At 40.3% G+C, this 23415-nt stretch overlaps 1 protein-coding gene across 4 annotated transcripts in view; it reads right to left on the bottom strand.

Moving 5' to 3' along the window:
* Positions 1-23415, bottom strand: part of wasf1 (WASP family member 1) — a 74030-nt gene that overhangs the window by 14563 nt on the left and 36052 nt on the right. For all 4 annotated transcript variants that reach the window (XR_007041823.1, XM_047388415.1, XM_047388416.1 and 1 more), the window contains exons 4-5: positions 11548-11701; positions 6225-6342 (exon numbers count right to left, since the gene is read on the bottom strand). Coding sequence is in view for 3 of the 4 variants with exons in the window: in XM_047388415.1 (XP_047244371.1) it covers positions 6225-6342; positions 11548-11701 (272 nt within the window). In the remaining variant the exon portion in view is untranslated. The remainder of the gene's footprint in view (positions 1-6224; positions 6343-11547; positions 11702-23415) is intronic.

Below are 23415 nucleotides of genomic sequence, written 5' to 3'. Positions count from 1 at the left end.
GAGGTTTTACCTCCAATGTCTTTTTGACGCCCTTCCTGGGTCAAAAAGACATTGGAGGTATCGCAAAATGTCCTGAAAGGAACAGAGAACCGGCTCCAAACCCATCACTGCACCATGTTGTAAAATATTGCCATCAACAAGCATTAGCCTTCAAAGTAGAAGGAGCCCTGGCACTCTGTAGTGTTTAATGGATTGAGGGCTCCAGCCCCCTTCACCGGCCACACCGTGAGCTGAAGACGGCCCGAGCAAAATGCCACACCTTCCCGTCCGCCTGGGACAACCTCGTGAAGAGTAAGCAGGATCAACGGAATTGGTGGAAAAGCATACAGCAGCTTGCCGGGCCAGATGTTGGCGATGGCGTCCATCCCCAGCGGGAAGCTGGGCTCTGCAAGGGAAAACCAGTATATGCAATGAGTCGTGCTCCGTGAGGCAAAGAGATCCACCTGGGACTCGTCAAACCGAACCCAGATCTGCTGCACCACCTGAGGATGCAAAATCTATTCCCCTGGGGGGAGCCTCTGGCGGGACTGGCAGTCTGCCACAGAGTTCCTCCTGCCTGGTGCATAACCCTCAAGGAGGTGAGTCGAGGGTACACCCAAGTCCACAGCCTCTGGGCCTACCTCAGGGACTGCAGTGACTGGGTCCCACCCTGACAGTTGATGTGGAACACTACCAAAGTACTGTCCATCCGGACGAGCACAGGCTTGTCCCTGAGAAAAGGTAAGAAGTGCCTCAGCTCCAAGTAAATGGTCCGCTGCTCCAGCACTTTTTATGTGCAGCTGCCATTGTTGCGGGCCCCACAGCCCCTGGACGGACCTTCACTGCCACACCGCTCCCCATCCCAGGGACAATGCGTCCATTGTCATCTCCTCTCACCGTGAGGGAACCGCACCGAGGGGTTGCAAGTTGCAAGTACGCTGCATCTCTCCAGCAACGAAAAAGATCTGTGCACCTGGGCGTGACCTGCACCTTGACCCGTCTGTGTAACAGAGGGTCGATGTGGCGGGCATTGAACCACTGCTGCAGGAGGCGGAGATGTTGCAGCCCAAGGGGTATTAAAGCCGAGGCTGCCACCAGCATCCCAACAACCTCATCCATACCTAAACCGGGGGTGCTGCTCTCAGATGAAAAGACTGGAGCAGAGACCGAATCCGGTCCAACCGCTCTGCTGCAGGCCGCGCCAGCATGTCCACCAAGTCCAGGGCGATGCCAATGAATGATGAATGCGGTGTCAAAGAGCTCTTCTGCCAGTTCACCATCAACCCCAGAGCCTGGATGTGGGCCAGGACCCTGGACACTGACAGACACACCCCGATGGCCTCCTGCACCCCGATGGCCCCGTGGGGAGGAGCCTGTTCCACCCTGGGCTAACACAACACCCCTGTCGCAGCCTGGCTCTACTGCCTGGACTGTGGAGGAAAAGCACCCCTAAACTGACTTCGAGGGTCTTGCGCACCCCGATTCCTCGGCTGCTGGGTAGGGGGTCCCATGCCCTCACTGTGACTGCGCCAAACCTCTGAGGCCTGACTGGACTGCCACTGGCGTTCCAGAGCCAGCCAATCCTTAATTAGCTGCAATGGGCAGGGCTTAATAAGCCTTGCCCATTGCGGGCAATCAAGGCCGTGTGGCTGGCTATGTGGCTGGCTAGTTTCCCCTCGAGGATCAATAAAGTATTTTTGAATTTGAAATACTGACTTATGGATCAATCAACTTGCGAAGCACACCAAGTCAACAGCCAGAAGATCAAAAGAGACTGGATGTAGCCTCCCAGGTGCTACCTATAGATGCAGAGGCCAGGTAGGCTACACGTCATGTGCGTGACTTTGTTTACATAAAACCTTGACCTACGTGGAGTGCAAGGAGACATATCCATATTTTGTTTACAGCCACTGGCAGTCAGGAAGAAATGAAACAGGACTGATATTTGATTGCAGTAGCATGATCTCATACTGCAAAGAAATGCAATGCTTTTTTAAGCGTGAGCTTTGGAGATTTCTCTTCACTTTATGTAGTGGCAAGATAAACAAGTCCTAATCTAGAATTTTGTCATCGTTCCAGTTATTTTAAACTTTTTAGTTTAAAGTTTATGCAAGTTCCATTTTGTGAATTATGAAGATCAACACATGCCTTACTAAATGGCATGTTCTCTTGTGTTGCCCATTTTAAAGTGTGCCTTAAGAAATGGGCCTCAGTAGTAATTCAGGATTTATGTATTTATGGATAACTTTTTCTGTTTAATTTTGCTAAGACACTTTGGGTTACATTCAAAGTTCAAAACTTGGGTACTCAAATTAAAGGTTGGATACTTCAAAATGTTTCCATGTGAGAATATGCAACTGCAATTAAAAACAAATTTATTTTAGGATTTCATACACATGTTTACCAGGGTTGACAACAAACTGTATAAGAGGGACAGGGTAAACTAGAGTGTGTTTACTCTGACTCAGTACTTGAATCTTGTATTTAAACCTTAAATTATATATCCAAACAATGTTTCGTTGGTACTTTGAGGTCTTTACAGTTAAACTGAGAAGTAGACTATTATCACAAAGCTTTAAATAAACCTTGTGTGTCTTGTTCCTCAGAGTGGACCTGTAGAACCAAACATTTGGCTACTGTATGGTATGTGTGCTCTTACAAAACATTGAGCACAAGCTATATTATCCAAACTAATTACTGGTGCTCTTCCTGGAACATTGTTATTTTTACGTCTCTGGTCAGAATACAAACCAATCTCTTCAAGGATTCTACAGGATGCTGATGTGAGCAGATGTTTAGAAGACTCTGGCCAAATCTCAAGTCAAAATTTTAGTTTGTTCCATAATTATGCTCATTAGTAGAAACCCAATGGCATTTAATGATAGCTGGCAAATAAATATTTTTATAACAGTGGGTTATTTGTGGAAAATCTTGTCTCTTTTGTGCAAGTCTGTACAGAGAAGAAAAACAATTTTAACATCAGTATATTCCATTAGGATCCATGTGATGCCTATATTAAGTCAGGAATTAAAAAGGAGCCAAAGGGGAAGCTCAGCAGGGATTCAGATGTCAGGTGGACACAAAGAAAACTTGGACCCGAACACTGATGTCAAGGAGATGGAGCATGATCTTTGACCTCTTCGACTCGCGAGCTTTATCCCCTGCTATTCTTCTCCCAGTCTTTCCTGGGCACTTAACTGAGAACATCTTTCTTTCCTCTGACTCGCTCACCATTTTGTCCGCTGCTAATCCACTGAGGCTGAGGCTAACACAGAAACTAATTGGATTAGGACGCAGCAGCTGTCTCAGCTCCTCGTTCCGTCCTGTACTGTTTTCCCATTTATTACTGGCTCTTATCTGTATGTGTCTGCATGCAACGTTAAATCCAGTTTCAGACTAACTATCAGTCAAGATACTTGGTAGGAAATTAGCTGGTTGTGAAGGAGAAGGGGTGCAAAGAATGGAAATAATTGATGTGGCAGTCTCACTGTCGATTTAGTGGGAAATTGTTTTTGGCTTTAAATATTCAAAGGTTTTCATGCTGTTGTCTTTTATGACTTCATCAATGTTCACACAAATATTTACATTGTTTAAAATGTTTATTAGCAATAGCAATAACAAGGCTAGCTAATTGTTCTTAAATTTTTCATGGAACATCTGAGATTGTTTTTTTTGTGGCAATTGTATGTAAATCTTATAATTACAAGTGCAACATACCCTCATCAGGATGTGTTTAATGACACATTTTAATTTTCCAAAATGTTTTGTTGCCACTTTACCTATCTGTGTATTCCAATCTCATCAATCATCTGCTTAAAGTTAAAATAGATGATTTATTGTTGCTCTGAGGTGCATAAAGAAACAAGCAACAAGACATAAGTTAAACTGAGTTTTATTTTTATTGAGTATGGTATTCCTTCAAGTTCAGCGGATTCCTAAAGAATGTTTAAACTCTGTTAAAATAAGAAATAAGCCTTTTTTTGGCTTCAAGGTTTTAAGCACATTTTAGATCATCCATTCACTCTGTGATCTACATGTTTATTATGCCTTGTGATCAGCTGAGAGTTCCTGACACAATATTGGTGGTTGAAACTGATCACCTACCAAGCAGAAGCTTTTTAGTTCACGGGTGCGCACAGAACACATCCTATCATCATCCAGCGTACGTCTGATCTGAGAAATATATTGATCAGCAGAATATTATGAGGATAATAACATGCCCTGGATGGTGTGCAACACGCTGGTCGCATTTAAAGCACTGAATGCATTTGGGCAGGGTGCCTGAGGATGTGATACAGAGCTAAGGCCTGGGAAAATTCCCTATGAGAAATTCCTAACAGGTAAAGTCTATGAGCCACACCCCTTTAATTCTGCAATCACAGCAACATGAGCTGAAAGCTCCCTGTGATCTTTATGCAAGCTCCTGTGCAAAGGCATCACTTTTCTTTTTTCTTTAGCTTTAGAAACTAGCATGTTTATGTTGCAAGACTGTAATGTTATCATTATATGTCTTCTAGATTAAGACACTTTTTTTTGTTTTAAATGTCTTGACAAAATTGTAAAAGTCATTAAAATATGTTCAGAAATGTTATTTGGCCTAAATACTTGCTTTAAGGAATATGTATTACATCAGGAGACCATAATTCCATAATTTATAATTGTAAACTGTGATAAAAAGAGTTGGCTAAAAAATATAAAATACTGAACTGAAGACTGAACAGGACATTAAAAGGCTGAAATAAGAGCGTGTCATTAAATGTGCTGGCAGCCAGTTTGGAATGTAGTCATGCTGATTGACAGGTGTTGAGGCATGTCAGGTCCCTTAGACTGAAGCTGCATGGCACATCTTAGTCTATCAGATCTTTTTAGGCACTCGTGTGTGCAGTCATGCCCCTGTGAGCCTGTTTATGTGCAGTCTAAAGCAACAATGGAAGTGCAGCTGCTAGAAAATATATTTGAAATCTTCTAAAACAATCAGATGGACTAAAAACATTCACACGTGCACAGAGAACCTATTGCAATGACTGAATGGCATGCCAACATAAAACAGTGAAGTCTAAAAGTTAACATTAAATTCAATATCTTTGTGTGTTGCTGTATTTCTCACCTCTCTGTCCTTCACTGAGTAATTCTGGATGTTTTCTGTGAAACACTCATAACCTCTCCACTATGTATTTGCACTGATCCATTTATCCACCATGGTGGCAACACAATCCAGCAGCTATGCGCACATAGATCCCAATCAATCTGTTTTGTCCCTGTGAATGTCTTCTAGGCCTTTCCATGGGGTCCGTCTGACTCCCACTGTGGCGAGGAGGGGAAATGAACATGGCTTCATAAGCTGAGCCCACCCGGGGCTTTAATTAGGATCAAATCAAAGAAATGGCTTTGGCTACCAGCAGTGACATCAAACTAGCCCTCTGGAAAAATCAGGTTCACCTACTGTTGGAAATTTCCTTCTTTTTTTCCTTTTTGGGCACTGATGAAAATAAAATGAATGCAGACCCACTAAGATACGATAAACGAATCAACAGTAAACAATCGCTGCATTTACTCTCAGACCTGGAAAATGTCTCTGTCCTCTCTGTGCATTTCCCACATTCATTACAAACCTCATAACCGGCCAATTATATCCTCTGCGCTCACATAAACCCTCAGTGGAAAAAAATATTTGCTTTGCTTCTCTCTGACCATGACTGTAATAAGCTCTGATTGACTGCGAGGGGGCAAAATGGGAAGCTACTTCCCACGCAGGGAACTGCAAGCTGGTGTTGATTAGAGCTCCTGAGGCAGAGGGTGGAAAACCTCTCGGTCAAAGCTTCTTTAAAGACTTCATTTAATCTGATTTTGTGAAAATACAAAATCTAATACTTGTTTGGAAACCCCTCTTTTCATGCATGTCTGCAGAAAGCAGAAAGATGACATACAGAGCGGGGACATGCAAGAAGCAGATGCTCCCATTAATTAGATCTAATGATCACACAAGTAATAACTAACGGGGTTGGCGGAGGGAACCTTTGATTTATCTATGAGTGGTGACTAATTAATGGGAGAGGCGATGCGGTATGAAGCGGAGCTGCAAATCTATTAGTGAGTCACCCTGTCAGTAAATTCATGCAGGACTGTAGAAAACACAAGAAGCCTCTTCAGTCACTTCAAGTCATCCCGATAACAAACTTCATTAATCAACACACTCTTTCATCTATAGCGGCAATATAAAAAAATTTATCAAAGTCTGAACTTACCTTCTGCTTCCGTCTCTCTTTCCTCTTGTCCTCCGTGTCCTGCAGCATCTTTTCCCTCCACAGGTCAAAGAAGTATGACGGATCCGTGTAGAACTTCAGACCTTCCTTACCATCATCCCTGCAGACAGACAAAAGCGATGTCTTTGTTACGGCTTTGTTTCCATAGCTATGACTAGTCATGGGTTTATTACCCGAATCAAGGTTTTAAAACGTTACTTTCTTTTTAAACCACAAACCTTCAAACCACATGGATTAAAGTCCTGTTAATCAGGGAAAGTGCCAAAATTTGTCTGGTATAGAGTAATGCAACGGTGTGTTGCTGCACATTGCTGGTCAGTGGACAAAAAGAAGGCTCCTACACTTTTTGGAAATATTTCCAGTAATAAAAAATCCTGATAGTCATTATGTGAAAATTAAAACCGTGTCTCAATGCTTTTGTAAAATTTACATTTAGCAAGCTGAAATCGGCATGTGTGTTGAGGAGCCAACTGCAAGCTGGAGTCCAAAGCAGATAGCCCAATAACTTAAGCCGCTATTCCCTGGCCAGTTTATTAGTATACACCCTGCAAGAACCAGGTTGGACGCTCTTAATAATTTGTACCGTAGATTCAACTAGGCATCCCTTATTCCTTAAAGATTCTGGTCCACATGGACAGGATGGCATAACACACTTTCTGTTCATTTGCAGCTGGAAATCTATGTTGTAAATCTTCCCTTCCAATCTGTTATTGTCCAATTTTGGTGAATTGTAGCCTCAATTTCCTTTTCCTAGCTGACAAGACTGACACGCAATGTGATATCTGCTGCTGTAGCCCACCTGCATGTTCAGGTATGGTATTCCATACATCTCAAATGTGGTAATTTGAACTTTTGCCTTTCAATCATATGAAGCCAGTTTGTCCGTTCTCCCTTGACCTCTGAGATCAGCAGGGCATTTTCATCTGCACCACCTGCACTGTATATTTCGTCTTCTCTCTATATACTGGATTGATAAATGTGAATGGAAATCCAAGTAGATCAGCAGTTTCCTAACTACTCAGATGAACCCGTCTTGCATCAACCATAACGCCACATTAAAAATGGCATGGTGCTGTTTGAACTTCAGCAAATCTTCTTCACCATGTTTAGATGCCTAAATATACAGGTCCTTCTCAAAATATTAGCATATTGTGATAAAGTTAATTATTTTCCATAATGTCATGGGTAAGACTGCCGACCCGACTGCTGTCCAGAAGGCCACTATTGACACCCTCAAGCAAGAGGGTAAGACACAGAAAGAAATTTCTGAACGAATAGGCTGTTCCCAGAGTGCTGTATCAAGACACCTCAGTGGGAAGTCTGTGGGAAGGAAAAAGTGTGGCAGAAAACGCTGCACAACGAGAAGAGGTGACCGGACCCTGAGGAAGATTGTGGAGAAGGGCCGATTCCAGACCTTGGGGGACCTGCGGAAGCAGTGGACTGAGTCTGGAGTAGAAACATCCAGAGCCACCGTGCACAGGCGTGTGCAGGAAATGGGCTACAGGTGCCACATTCCCCAGGTCAAGCCACTTTTGAACCAGAAACAGCAGCAGAAGCGCCTGACCTGGGCTACAGAGAAGCAGCACTGGACTGTTGCTCAGTGGTCCAAAGTACTTTTTTTGGATGAAAGCAAATTCTGCATGTCATTCGGAAATCAAGGTGCCAGAGTCTGGAGGAAGACTGGGGAGAAGGAAATGCCAAAATGCCAGAAGTCCAGTGTCAAGTACCCACAGTCAGTGATGGTCTGGGGTGCCGTGTCAGCTGCTGGTGTTGGTCCACTGTGTTTTATCAAGGGCAGGGTCAATGCAGCTAGCTATCAGGAGATTTTGGAGCACTTCATGCTTCCATCTGCTGAAAAGCTTTATGGAGATGAAGATTTCATTTTTCAGCACGACCTGGCACCTGCTCACAGTGCCAAAACCACTGGTAAATGGTTTACTGACCATGGTATCACTGTGCTCAATTGGCCTGCCAACTCTCCTGACCTGAACCCCATAGAGAATCTGTGGGAAATTGTGAAGAGAACGTTGAGAGACTCAAGACCCAACACTCTGGATGAGCTAAAGGCCGCTATCGAAGCATCCTGGACCTCCATAAGACCTCAGCAGTGCCACAGGCTGATTGCCTCCATGCCACGCCGCATTGAAGCAGTCATTTCTGCAAAAGTATTCCCGACCAAGTATTGAGTGCATAACTGTACATGATTATTTGAAGGTTGACGTTTTTGTATTAAAAACACTTTTCTTTTATTGGTCGGATGAAATATGCTAATTTTGTGAGATAGGAATTTTGGGTTTTCATGAGCTGTATGCCACAATCATCCGTATTAAGACAATAAAAGACCTGAAATATTTCAGTTAGTGTGCAATGAATCTAAAATATATGAATGTTAAATTTTCCTCATGACATTATGGAAAATAATTAACTTTATCACAATATGCTAATATTTTGAGAAGGACCTGTATTGAGTTGCTGCCATGCCATTGGCTGATTCTGCGTAAGTGTTCAAGCAATTGAACTTGTGTACCTAACAAGGAAGCTGGTGAGAGGATGCGTTACTCTATAAACAGAAGAACGACAGAAAGGTATAATATTCTGTGTAATAAGAACTTGTTAACTATTACTACATTTTGTCAGTACTTATATATTTATACAGAGATAATAGTAAATGTTACATAAAATATTACAGCAGTAGCAATCATTATCATATTACATAATAATATTATTTTAGCAGCAGTATAGTTAGTTGTTGCTTTTTTGTTGAAAGTAAAACGGAACTACATTGTATGGTACAGTTTTGTTTTAAATGTTTGTGTTATCACATGATACTAGGAAACTGTGGTGTGTTTTGTTTTTATACCGTAGGAAATTCATACCGACCCAGGCCTACAAACAGCACATTTCTTTTGTTCTGTCGGTTAGTGCAGTGAGGTAGATTGGGCCACAGAAAAAGCTGCAAGCTTTCACATTCCTTTTCTTTTCTTTTATTAACTACAGAATCCCAGCATTTAAAATGGCTTAAGACACGATGAATAAAACTTTAATGCTGAATACATTTTGTTTTTTACTCTGGGACTTTAAGGTCTTTATCTCCCTATCCACAACAAATTGTTCCCGTTTACCATTTCTATTCATAAGTATGTGATTTGCTATTAATCTCCATTACTTTCTTGTCTTCCTCTCTGATATTACCCAAGTGTCTCTTTAGCCAGCACACTGCTGTGATGACAGGAAAGGGAAACAAAAACAGAGCTCAGACAAAGGCAGGTTGCTATTGAATTAAAAAATGTCCCTTTAGAGAAGATCATCAAATTGCCAAAAGCAAGTCTGAAAACAAATTGTTAGGTCCTTGGACATAATTCTTTGTCTTCCTGTTTCAGGATATTTTTCACAAATTCAAAAGAGTCCAAGAAGCAAAAAAAACTGTAGTTTAAAGCTCCTTTCATATCAAAAGAAGTCAGCTGGGGTGGCTCAGGTGTTAGATGAGGATGCCTCATGAATCCTTCTCTTTTCAGGTTTTCCAGCCATCTCTCACTGGGAGTGGACCCTGGGGTAAACCCAGAACACACTGGCAGGAGCGAGTGCTTCGCTTCCAGCCTGGAAATGCCTTAAGGTCGCCCAGAATGACCGGGAGAGACTCGCTAGGGAGAGGAATGTCTGAGTTACCCTCCTAAACCTGTTATTTTTGCAATCCTGATCTTGGATGGATGGAAATCAATGCACGAATGGACAGAAAGAGAACAATAATGATGATTTGAAAAAAACTTATATATTTAGTTATATAAATAACTGATATGTTTATCTATAAAAACCTTCAAGAAAAACAACATTTATGTCAGTCACAAATCATTTAGCCAAGAACAAATGAACTCAAAAGCCAGAAAAAACAACGTCAGGGTTTGATAATCTGATCAATGCTACTTTTTAGAGTTATTTTTAACAGACTTTTTCTGGAAAGGCCTGAAGGGCACACTGCTGCCCTTTTCTGTTATGTACAAAGAAAACTTCTGATGCATCTTGGCCGTTGAAACTTTAATTTGTGAGTAGTTTTCTTTATCCAGCTCGGCCACGTCTTGGGAGGCAATTATTTGGCAATGGTACCAATAAGAGTAAGCACATAGAAGATAAAAAGACTCAGCTTCAAACGGCAGGAGCAGAAAGTTTAATGATATGCAACACAACAAAGAGAAGAAAATGGAATTTAACAATGCGATGAGGCAGGGGAGGGAACGCTACTTTAGTGTGGGTTTGGGTTGCAGCAGGTAAAATTTGACTCCATGTATCATTATGCTTTGGTATTTTTATTTAATTTGGAGTGTTTGTTTACGTGCTCATGTATAAGAAGGAGAAATAAAAAAAGAGCATAAAAGATGTGCTGCTAGAACATGTAAGCCTGGGGTGGCTTCTAAGGGAGGGTTGTGTGAGGCGAGGAGGAAAAGAGTTAAAAATATAACGAAAAGGGAACAGTAGGTGAAGAGGATGAGGGAGGATGAAAGAATGAATGGAACTAAGAAGATAAAAAAATCCACTTTGGTTTTTAAATTATTAATCAAAAGAATGAAATCTTCACCCCTGATAAGCCTAATCATCCATTCAGCACTGATGATCAAATCAGCTCTGGAGGAGGTGGGAACTAAAATTCAGTTGGATTCTGAGAAAAAAAAGACTGAAGATGATGACGCTAAAAGAAGCAGAATCGACTAAATATTGTCCTCAATGACCTTTACAAACTGTTACAGAGATGCTGTCCTTGAATGGGTTTTCTTTTAATCTCTAATCTCACGTTTTCTTTTAAATTCTAAGTAAATCTGAGAAAATAAATCCCACAGAGCATCAGCCATGAACTGAAAACTAGGTCACATACTGTACTGCACAAAAGTCTTGAATAATCCCTTATTCTCCATATTTTTGCAAAAGGTAAATTTTCTTGAAAATCTTTTGAAGTGCTTTTAATATCTAAATATCATCAGATTTAAAAGCTATTTAACAATACATTTCTAATGTTCGTGTTTTGTGATGGGTAGCGCTTGAAAACGCAAATTTAGCAACTCCACTAACGTCCTATCCTTTCAAGGCTGCAGCTGTCTGTGGTCAAAAATCCCTCTCTGTGTGTGATAAAACACTGTTTTGAACAGTAAAGGAATTAAAAACAAACCACTGTGGCTTTTAACATTTATTAATCATTTCCACTATTTGCAGAGTGTGCATAAAAAAATAGACAGTTAAAGTCATTTTCATTATTTTCATGCTGGCTACACTGAGGAGGTAAAACGTGTTCTTTTGTGCATAACAACGGCATTCCGACCTGTAGGGCGTAAGGATGTTGAGAGGTGGCGGCTCCTCGCAGGTCTGGAGGCTCTCCTGCAGAGGGACGGGCAGAGACGTGCGGTCAAACAGCTGCTGGTCCTGAATGGTAGAACTCCTGAAGGCCTTCCTCATGGTGATGTCCTGAAGAGACACTGCAGAGAGACAAGACAAATGCAAGACACTTGTTAATTGGAAAATTAAAGCTTTTACTTATTAAATCAGGCTCATTCTTAAGCTTTGGAACAAGTAGGTTTATCAGCCCTGCGACTGGCAGGAACATCAGCTTGTGATTATCAATTGGTTCTGTCCCATCAGTTGAACTGACAGAGCACAAATGAGCATCATAAACTACTCTTACTCCTACCTCCTTTGGGTTATTACCACAGTTTTGAGGTTCATTTCTGTTTCCCTTAAGGAAACCCAAACGTAATGAATAAGATGAGCTAATGACTGTCACTTTCCGCCTTACGATGGAAAAAAAGACATTTAAAGAAAGAAAGTAATAAAAAATAAATCAATGATGCATAGCTGAATCTCTTAAAAAACAAGTAAGAAAAACTGCTCAGCAGAGCAAAGAATAAAACTCCACCAATGCCAACTCTCCATGTGGAAAGCAAAACGTCTTGGGGAGAAAAGCCAAGATGTTGCGACCAGATGTGAATTATACATGAGGGACAGACAAATAGACACTGCGGCCCAAGGCAGGACAGAAAAAGTGTGACAGCCCTAGAATCATTCAGTTTGTCCCCTGTGATTACCAGGAGCAATGACAACATTAATTTAAAGACCAAAATAAACCTTTTACCGTAGAAAAACTAACAATTTCACCCCTAGAACTTTTTCATTGTTTGCATGTTATTGCGATTATAAATGTTCAACCACTACAAAGTAGTGCATATATGTAATGTGGATAAAAAACAAATCCCTGAAATGTGTGTGTGCGTTAATATTTAGACTTCTTTACTCTGATACCCCTAAATAAAACCCAGTGAAGCCACAGTACTATGATACATTCTACCTGTGATTTCATCTCAGTTGTTCTGTCAAGACCTCAGAGGTTTGTTAGAGAACATTCGCAAAGAAACAGAATCATGAAGACCAAGAAACACAACAGAAAGGTCAAGGATAAAGTTGTGGAGAAGTTTAAGGAGGGATAAGGTTATAAACAATATCCCGAGCTTTGAATATCCCGAGAAGCCCTGTTCAATCAATCATCTGAAAATGGAAAATGGCACCATTGTGTACCTGCCAACACATAACTGTGCAGCAAAACTGAGAGGCTGGAGCAAAGAGAGAATTACTCAGAAGCAGCAAAGAGGCTTTTGGTAACTCTGCAGGAGCTGCAGAGATCTACAGCTCCGGCAGAAAAGTTTGAGGACATAAAAACTATTATTCATGCATTTTACAAATCTGGTCTTTCTGAAAGAGTGACAATAGGAAAACCACCGACAGAAGGCCATAAAAAGCCCCACTTAAAGTATGCCACAAGCTATGTAGGGGACACAACAAACATGTGAAAGTAGGTGATCAAGTCAGATGAGACCAAAACCAATGAAAATCCATTTCAGAATCTGAGCTGGACTTGAAAATTGATTATCACAGACACACTTCATTCAATCTGACTAAGCTTGAGTTTTTTGCAAAAATTAGCAGCTGAAAATTAAATTCCTGGATGTGGAAACACGGCTTAGACAGACACAGGACAGTAAATGATCGGCAACCTGAAGCACCAACATCCACAAGCCCGGACAACCAAGGTTTGATAAGTAACATGAAGAGAGGGTTCTAAAAACGAGAGACAGGATCATGAAAACGGGACAGACAGAAATCAAGAATGTGACAGAAGGACAGAGATAAAACCAACATGGAAACCAATATGCAAATAAAACAGCCACAAGAAAATAAGGGGTTTAATGTCTGCACATAGATATGTCTGTAACACTTTGAAGATGCAGGAGGTGACAGAGGCTGATATTGATGTTTCTTTTTTTAAATGATGAGAAAAATACAGAGAAGGTGGGCAAAGAGTTCAAAATGAGTGTGCACATTAAAGGTGCCTAGTTTTACTTCTAGGGAAGCATGTCATGAGGTATTCCTAATAACTCCCCATTCCCTGCCCACATATTTTCAAAACACACCCCCCAGAGAGGAACTGCTGAACTGAATGTATAGGAAGTTTTGCCTTTGCCCATATTCAACTAAAGACCAAAATACACATGCAGAAAACAAACGTTATCCTCATTATTACAACTAAGCTGTTTCTGCTACATCTGGTGAAACTGTGAACCTGGTTTCCATTATAGATACAGAACGTTCTGCCATGGGAAGTAGCAGATAGTTTCCAACAGGTGAGTGTTGAGAGAAGAAGGCACAGTGAATGATGCTCAGATGGATTTAGACACTTCATATGTCTGCCAGATGGTGTAACAAGTAGGCCGAAAAAAGAGACAGCAAAGCAAGCCAGTGCACAGATTTGTGGAGGATGAGTTTGATGCACAGTGTGGTGGGTATAAATATTTACCGACTTCCACTGAGCCCTCAGATATATATACATAATATCCGACATAGAGGGATATTGTAAAATTATCTTTTACGGCCCAGCGACAAAATAAGAATCAACTCAACTACAGCATAAATGTTTTACACGGAGAAGCTTAATTTATGAGAAAAAAAGAAAAGAATGTTGTGAGCTTAAGACAGGAATACCTTAAAGGGTTTGGGTGTATTAGTTGAATAAATTAGCTTAAGTAGCTATGGTATGCCTAATGTAGACAAAGGTCTTCATAAATCCAGAAGTGAAACCTGTGAGCATTCACCCTGGTTGAGGCGGCACCAGGTGTTCCAACTGTCTCGGATTTCAGGATGCCTCTCATCAACGAGCTGTCCTAAACAGTTTATTTCTAGCCTTCATATTTTTCACTTTTAGACAGATACCATCTGGTTGAGACACTTCAGCTGCAGTCAGGTGAAGAAGTTTTTGTCACCTACAACACAACCCCAGCTTGAATAAAAACTTTACTGATATGTTTCCCTTCTGTCCTCTTTCTTTGTATTTCCTATCTCAGAGTAGCTGTTCTAGCACACACACATCCGTAACAGACAAGAGAAATTGAAGGCAAAGTGTCTGTGTGTAGATATGGCTCTCTCCCTGTTTACTCTGATGCAAATGCTGCCCTATATTTTTCCCTACTGCACACTTCCTTCTGCAACCCTGACTCACTTGTCTTCAATTCAGCTTTTGCTTCATCTGCTTGTATCGGTTTCCGCATTCATTTTAGAAGCTGTCATTGTTTTGTACAAGATACATCGAATATCATGAATAGGGTCTCATATTTGCATTAAAAACTCCTAAACAGGATGTGTGCACCATAAACTGTGATACATTTGCAGGTCCTTTGCTCACAGGGAATTTGCGATATCAGAGAAGGTGTTATCCATATGGGTCATCTTAACATTTGTGGTTGGTTGACGTGCTGAACCTTGTCACAGCATTTCTAAAAACTACTCGCTAGTGATGGATGTCAATTTGTCTTTAAGGTTTTTCTTTTTTGCCACATGAAAAAATAAGATAAGCCTGGTTGTTGATTTACAAAGATGAGTATGTTTAAAAAAAGAAATGTGCTCTAGTGTCATGTGGGTAAAGTATTTTCTGGCTTTTCAAATTTATTAATTCTCCTATTTTTTTCGTCTTAGAACGTATTTCTCAATTATTCTTATACTAAAGAACAATGTTATCCCTCTGTAAAGACATACATATAGAGTTTCCCGTACCAACTTTCAAAACCATCAATCAAAACCTTATTTATAAAGTGCTTTAACATACCATAAGGCAACCAAGCCAGACCTACCTACCTAAACTTTTCGCGATATCCTAATATTTTTTTAAATGTACTTGTATAGCAAAAATTCTAATGCTGAAATTCCTATAAAATAAATGTAACAAGCATTTTTCTTTTACACTTCACATTTTGAGTTAGTTAGTGTTTAGCAACATTTTATTAGTAATCCATAACTTCCTGTTTTCCTGGGGTATACATATAACACACAGGGTAATTTCTCTTTGGCACTGTTCAAAATTGGATAAATGGAACATGTATATAGATGGGCCACTGTCGTATTATTGTGATTGGAAATAAAGCTAATTGGGATTTGTGGTGATAATGAATACTAATTGTTGATGTTTTCAAACCCCTTAAAATAACTTGTTTTTTAGGGTTGATCCTTTAATATTTTTTCACTGTTAGTTTCATAAAACTATGAATAAATGTCAGCATATTTGAAAATATAATTAAATGCTGGTATTGGGTCTGTTTAGCAGTAAAATTGCACCAGTTAATGTAACTGGTGTACTGAAGTAGCGCATGTGATGATTGGTAAATTTTATTTTTAGGAAACGTAATTGTCTTTGTATGTCATTGCACACAGTCTGAAACCTAATGTATTGAGAAAAGGTTGTTATTACAAGAAATACCACAAAATGTTGGGATAAAATTTGAAACTCCTACTGCCATTCCCTACACATGCCATGGGTTACGGTTGGCACTTTCTCTTTCTCCACCATGTTTAAAAGTGGAACAGCAAGCTTATATTTTTGCTGAGCCATTTTCCTGGCTCAATAAAATCTAATTATTCGCTGCAGTCTCTGTTAATTCCTATACTCGTTTCAAACTAACAAACTAAGGACAGATATTAGAAATAATTTCAAAATTTTAGTCCCATCCTCCACCTCTGAACTGGTTCAGTCTAAAAGTGTTGAATCTCTCTTACTCACAGATGAAATATATTTCAAAACTTTACACCACTGAACTATTCTAGTGGTGTCTGCCGGAGCAACGTGTACAATGAAGCTTCCCATCATTTGCAAAAACAGCAGCCCAGTGACTATTTTATACAAAACAAAACTTGCGATCATCTGTCCCAAAAATAGAACATTCTATTCAACTTAGCTTATGGATCATGTATTGCAAAAGCAAACTCTGAATACATAATTAGGTAAAGCCTCTGGTATTCTTTAACAAAGTGTAAGAACTTCACATACGGGTGCATGTAATCATCAAATACAGACTCTTATTTGTTTCTTTCTTATGTGATGGGATATGTTTTGGGGTAAACTAAGATATTACCAAATAGGATTTTCCGGGCTGCCCTTTGTCACCGGTCCTGTTCATAACTTTTATGGACAGGATTTCTAGGCGCAGCCAAGGGCCGGAGGGGGTCTGGTTTGGGGACCAGAGGATTCTGTCTCTTCTTTTTGCAGATGACGTCCTGCTGGTCCCCTCTAGCCAAGACCTACGGCATGCGCTGGGGCGGTTCGCATACCGGATGCCTCCTGGATGCCTTCCTCGGGAGGTGTCCCAGGGGACGACCCAGGACACGCTGGATGGGACTATGTCTCTCAGCTGGCCTGGGAACGCCTTGGGCTCCCCCCGGAGGAGCTGGAGGAGGTGTCTGGGGAGAGGGATGTCTGGTCGTCTCTGCTGAGTTTGCTGCCCCCGCGACCCGGTCCCGGATGAAGTGGAAGACGACGACGAGGATTTTCCGGGATAACATGAAACTTAAGCCCCTGAAAGTACCGTATTTTCCGCACTATAAGGCACACTTAAAAACCTTTAATTTTCTCAAAAAATGACAGTGCACCTTGTAATCCGGAGCGCCTTATATATGGATCAATTGGTTAATTGGTTGATCCATACTGGTTGTACACGGCGCTCTGTCAAAATGTTTCAGTACGACTGGTAAACTACAAAGCCGCACCGCTTGCAGCATTACGGCTACCGTAGTCAGGGGCGTCGCCGAAGTAATAGCGGTAAACACCTGTACTGTGCTTACTCCTAGTCCAACACCACTTGTGTGTGTATAACGTTTGAATGTAGTGTTGCAGGAATTGCCTGAACTATATGTGATTAGAAGCTCAGTGTGTGGGGTGTATGTTTCGTGTGTGTGTGTATGGAAGATGTTGACATTACTCCTCCGGACAGAGGTGGTGCTGTGTGCTGCCGTAGCTGAGAATCAAGAGTGAAGGAGTGACGTCGGTATTATTGTGTGTGTGGGGTGGGTAGAGACGGCGACCGGAGCAGCGGTGTATGAGTCTGTAAGCCCTGTGTTTTTACGTGCTGCAAAGTCAATAAAAAGAACCCCGAATCTCGTCAACAACTCAGTGTTTTGATGCTGTTTCTTCATGCTCAACTCAGCAACGTATGAGTGAGGGAGTTAACCCCGAGGAAACTAGTAACTTCGGCCCTGGAGAAAGCGTCTCCCCTGTGTCATCAGACTACGGTCAGGGGACAGAAACAGGAAAGGTTAACAGTACTAACGTTTGATTTAGTGCATCAAACTGTTTCTTTTACGTGTTTACTGAATCAGGGAAAAGTTCCCTTTCACGTTTTAACTAACGTTTGATTTCAACTTCAACTTCATAGACTCCAATGCATTCCTAACGTGCGGTTGGTTCTATTCAATAGATTTCTATGTAGAGGAAACCTTACCATGAGAGTGAATGGAGTTATCAGAACGCTGGTTTGTAGTGTATTAATAAAGTTTGACTGACTTATCTGACTGTTTTGTTGACATTCTCTTTAGCACAGCTCCATCTAGTGGATGCATAACGCAACCCCAGTCAAACGTTTGACTGCAGTAGCTTCTATTCTATGCGCCTTATAATCCGGTGCGCCTTATAGTGCGGAATATACGGTATATAAATTAAAAGGAAAGGACTCAAAGCAGAATTAGATTAGAAAAACAGAGCTCCAAAAGAACATGAAAAAAAAAATTAAGATGTTGTAAAAGCACCATTACCAACGTGACAGAAGTAGGAACCATTTAACAGAGAAGTACAGTAATGAACATATCCGGAAGGAAAGAATAAGAAAGCAAAGAATAAGACAGTAGATAAAGAAACAGTTGGAGCCCCAAGAGGTTTGGTGTAGCTTCGTGGCCTTCCATAATGGCCTGCAGCCACTCCAGTGATATAACAGTGCCATTAAGTAGTTGATACAGACCATTAGTTTGGCTGGCTGAAGTGAAGGGGGGAGAGGGCCTGACAGGACACAAATGCAGGATGAAGGGAAAGCATAGATAAATCAAAGAGATGAAAGCAGGCTGGAGAGGACAATAAAGGCAGATATAGGTGTGGCGAGTGAGTTTGTGGTTTGAAGAAGGAGGGGGTGGAATCCTAAAAGGCAAAGCGAGGGGTTATACCCTTTAAAGGGTCAGCAGGGTAAAGGCAAAGTGTGTGTCTGTTCTTCACATGTCACACTGAGCAGTTAAATTATTGCGGTAGATAAAGCCCTTCTGGCCTCGGTGACTGCATAAGGCATTCTGGACCATACCGGACCTTAAACCATAAATCTTTAATGTATTTCAGAAATTTTATTCATCGGCAGATTAATTAAACCAATTTCAACTACATGTAACCTATTAGATCTTAGTGTGCCTTAGCGTTTGTTTTGAGTGCACTTATAGTTATGCTAAGAGCTGCTACTTCTAAGCTGCCCATTCAAGATAAATGTTAATGCTAGACATTTACAGACCCAAAGGGTTTTAAAAGACTATATTTTATCTTGAAAAAGCTATTACAGTCAACTTACAAACAGTACTTACAGGTAAACATCGCCAAGATGGATGTTCTAGCTGACAGTTTCATCAGTGTTGTTTACACTGCAGGGCATCTCTTTGTTCAGATTGCATTTTTTCCTGTCACAGCAGCTTATGGTTACACTGTCATCCTTATAGCTCTGTAAATCAAATCACCTCAATATAGCAGTGGATATCCCAATATGCTTTCCTCCACTTATGCCAGTTTCCCTCTTTTTTTCCTCCTTGCTTTGCAATTTTAGTTTGCTTCCCCTGAAAAGATAATCCATAACCAAGTGAAGTCATCAGTTATTTCATAATCAAATATTGTGACATGTTTTTTTTTTAATTCCAATCTCTTGATTAATATCCTTCAAAAATAATGTTATTCAGTGTATCAAAATCAGAAATCTTTAACCAAAAATAATGTATTAATGACGATTCATGGTCTTTTCTATAATTAGGAGTAGAATAAAAATCTATTTTGAAATTACTGTAAATTTGGCAAAGAGTAAAGCGCCTTGATGAGCATGTATTTAAGCAGGAAACGGTAGAAAAACAGTAAAAACTGTAAAAGCATATTGTTCATTAGCTCAAATTTAGACATGTTTTCAGCTGGGAATAACTGGGAAGACTTGAGCCACTTCTTAGTCCTATTTATTTAACACAAAGTGATTTAGAGAACATATTTAACACAGTTTTGGACATCTAAGTATTTTATTAGAGGAGCTTGTTAATCTGGACCTGCATTTTTTCTTTCACAGCATTTATTAATCCGGTGATCCGATGAAAGTGGTGTGAAAGCACAAAAGCCGGTCGACATCCAACGCATCAATGTCACTGCAAGAGACATTCACCACCAACAACAGTGAAGATGGTGGAAAATATTGTTTAATCTATGTGTTTGATGTGTGTTTCTGGATAAGTTAACAAAGCAGAGTTGGATAAGATGACACCACTATTCATATGTTGTGTTGCTAATTAAGCCTTTTAAGATATAGAATTTCAAGTAAAGATAAATTCCACCCTACATGCCCCACATAAATGTGTCAAAATGTGTGATGCTACTATGTCAAATTGAAATAGAAACTGCATTTTTCAGGCTTTGATGTGACTACCTTACATGCCCGTCCCTATTGAGCAAAAAAAGCACCAAGTAGCAGGAGCTTTAAAACGCCCCAGTAAACTTAGTTATAAGGTGCAAAAAAAAAGGCTAACGGGTTATAAGGATAATAAACCAATCTCCTCCATTCTGAATGGTGGGAACTAACGCTTTTGCAGCTACCAATTGCTGATATTCTACATAATATACCTTTAAAATGAAAGTGAACTCAAGTCACAACAGGTAATATTTTGTTTTGTAATTTACCAGCACTTTTAATCCACTCAAGGTTTTGCAGCTGCAGAAAACCTTGTAAAACTTTTGTGGGTGGCCTGTTCATCTGCAAGACGGCCATTACGTTCTCCAGTCAGGTCCATCCTATACCTGACCCCATCCTCCCATCTTCTTCCCTCCATGGCCCCATTCCTGCTTGCACTCCTTTCCCCTTCTCTTTCACGCCTCCACTCATGGCAAACACAAAAGCCACACAGACATACACAAGGCAAGTCTTAAAGTAAGAGCATCCACTCTGACAACATGAGGACAAAGAAAGGGTCGAGATGAGAGATGCGGGGTGGCACTTACGGGAAACAACCCCTCTGATGAATCCCTCCCACAGATGCTTTGAGTGAAATTCAATCCTCTGGAGCTACATTGCTGTATTGTCACTCGGCTTTAACAAACCCTAATGAACAACAGCAATAGAGGAAGAAGTGCGAGTTTTCCCATTTTAAAGACTTTTTCATTGGGCCATGAAAATAATGTCAGCAGATTTTCTGAGCAGCAGATGAGGCCATTTCAGCAAGATCCTGAAAATTCTGCAGTACATTCCTTTTACACTTCACTGCTTTTGCTGCAGTGCCCTGTATTAAGCACCCTTCCCTCAAACCTTCCATCTTCCTTACTTTCCTCCCTCTGACCCCCCTCCAAAACCCCCACTGCTGCCACCACTCACTTAAACTGCAACTGAGCTGATCCTTATCCATGGTCTGTCAAGCCAAGACATCAGACAAACAGGGAGGAATAGTTAGGTTTATTTATGAAGGCAGATAAAGACATTGACCACATGCACAGATGCAGACACAAGACTAAAATAAAATTTTTGAAACTGCACAAATCTGCCAAAGCACTGTGGCCTCATATTAAAACGAACAAGCACATTGTTGCCCAAATATCTTATTGTAAGCAGGGCCTTTCCCAAACTAAAATGTGCAGCAAACCTTGTGACCACTTTAAAAACATGTATTGGGGTGTTTGAATACATGTCTATTTGCCACTGTTGATACCATCTACATTCATATTCAATAAATCAGAAAATGCAATCCGATGAGACTCATTTCTCAGATTAAAAGCATTTTTGAAAATATCCTTTAAGCATATATTAAATATACTGTACTTTTCTATAAGCCCACATTTGTTTATAAAAAAATGTTTTCTCTTTGTGTAATTATTCTCTGTAATGTGTTTACGTAGTTCATGAAATAAAAAATGAACTGGGGCTGAAACAATTAATAGGATTAATTGTGACTAATAGAATAATATTGAAATAATCTTCAACTAATTTGGTATTTGAATAATTGTTAACTGGTGTATATAGACACAAAACATGCCATTTGCTGAAAGAACAACCTACTCAGAGCAGTAATTAGGCCAATATTGTACAAAAAACTAATATATTTTGCATTTAAGATGAAAAACCTTCTTAGTCTGCAAATATGCTTTATCCAGACCTCATCAAGTGGCATAGTTTTAGCTTCACCCAGTTCAAATTCTGTAAAAGAAATCTCCCATTTCGCACCTTTTACTATCCGATTATTAAATCGATTAATTGGAAAAATCGTCGACAGATTAATCGATAAGAAAATAATAGTTAGTTGCAGCCCTAAAATGAACTTTTCAATAATACATTTTTAAGTTTATTGAGTTTATGTTTGAATTGTGTCAAGTGCACCGGTTCCTGCAGCAAAACACCACCACAAAATGATACTGCCAACCCTGTACTTCAAATATGGAATGCTGTTCTTAGGCTTGCAGGTTTCCCCTCTTTTTCCTCCAAATGCACAATGGCCATTGGGACCTACAACTTCAGTTTTACTTTCAATATACCAGACCAAAAATGCAAGTCTTTATCCCTTCAGCCAGCTACTTCACAAAGTCTTTTGCTTTTGTTCTGGGGTTGATATGAAAATTTCGCACCAAAACTCGTTTACCTCTGGGACACAGAACCAGTCTCTTCCTGAACAGTATGATGACATCACCATCTGAGCCTTCCCAAATTGTTTAAAGCCATATCCACCTTAGTAGTAAACTTCTGACTTGTAAGAAAATGATAGATTCTCTCCAATTATTCTGACATTTAGGAAGCAGAAATAATTTTGTCAACACTAACTGATCTTAAACAGGAATGGTTCAGTTTGGTTTATTTTAAAGTACAAACATTTGTTTAGTGTCTTTTTTTCCAGTGTATGTAAATATCTGGTTTAAGCTGAATACATGAATGGGCGAGAGAGAAGAAAGAAAATACAGTAAGCATACAGGCAATAATGTCCAAACATATACATGTGCAAAATCTCAAACAGTTCACTGATTAATGAAAAATGGGTACCAAACCCTGTGGTTGCATTCAAAAGGCCATAACCAGAGAGCATTTTACTGTCTGTCAGTGACAAGGAAGCAGTTAAAGTAGCATTGTACAAAGCCTTAAACACACTGCGGGCGCATGGGAAATCGATACAGTGCCTTAGAGCGTGGTATTACACTGCTGTGATTCTCCCCGTGTTTTATACTGTACAACATCTGCAGACTCTACCCGATACTCTATCCTGTCGTTCTGCCTCTACTCTCTCAGGATAACCTGGCTTACTTGACAGAGGACACAGATTATTGCATTTTTTTTTTATTGCTCACAACAAGGATCCCAAAGATCCTCTTCACACAAGGAAAACACATTTATCAAGTAAATGAGCAGCGAGTCAAACAGAAACTCGAAAGCTATGTTTCCAACTGGAGCAAAGGTTTTATAACTATTGTGACTTAAAAATGGCACAATCTCGTAGTTACTTGTTCCTTCAGTAAGAGCTGTTAAAACTCAGATTTGGGCAATATTGTAGAAAAGTTAATACAAGGACATTTTCAGTAATTGTTTTCTTTCTTCTAATTCTGTTAGTTTGATTTAAATGAAACTGAAGAAAG

The sequence above is a fragment of the Girardinichthys multiradiatus genome, chromosome 15 (genome assembly GCF_021462225.1).
Source record: "Girardinichthys multiradiatus isolate DD_20200921_A chromosome 15, DD_fGirMul_XY1, whole genome shotgun sequence".
NCBI lineage: Eukaryota > Metazoa > Chordata > Actinopteri > Cyprinodontiformes > Goodeidae > Girardinichthys > Girardinichthys multiradiatus.
The sequence above is the reverse complement of the archived record's forward strand: the minus strand, read 5'-3'. Positions and strand labels throughout refer to the sequence as shown.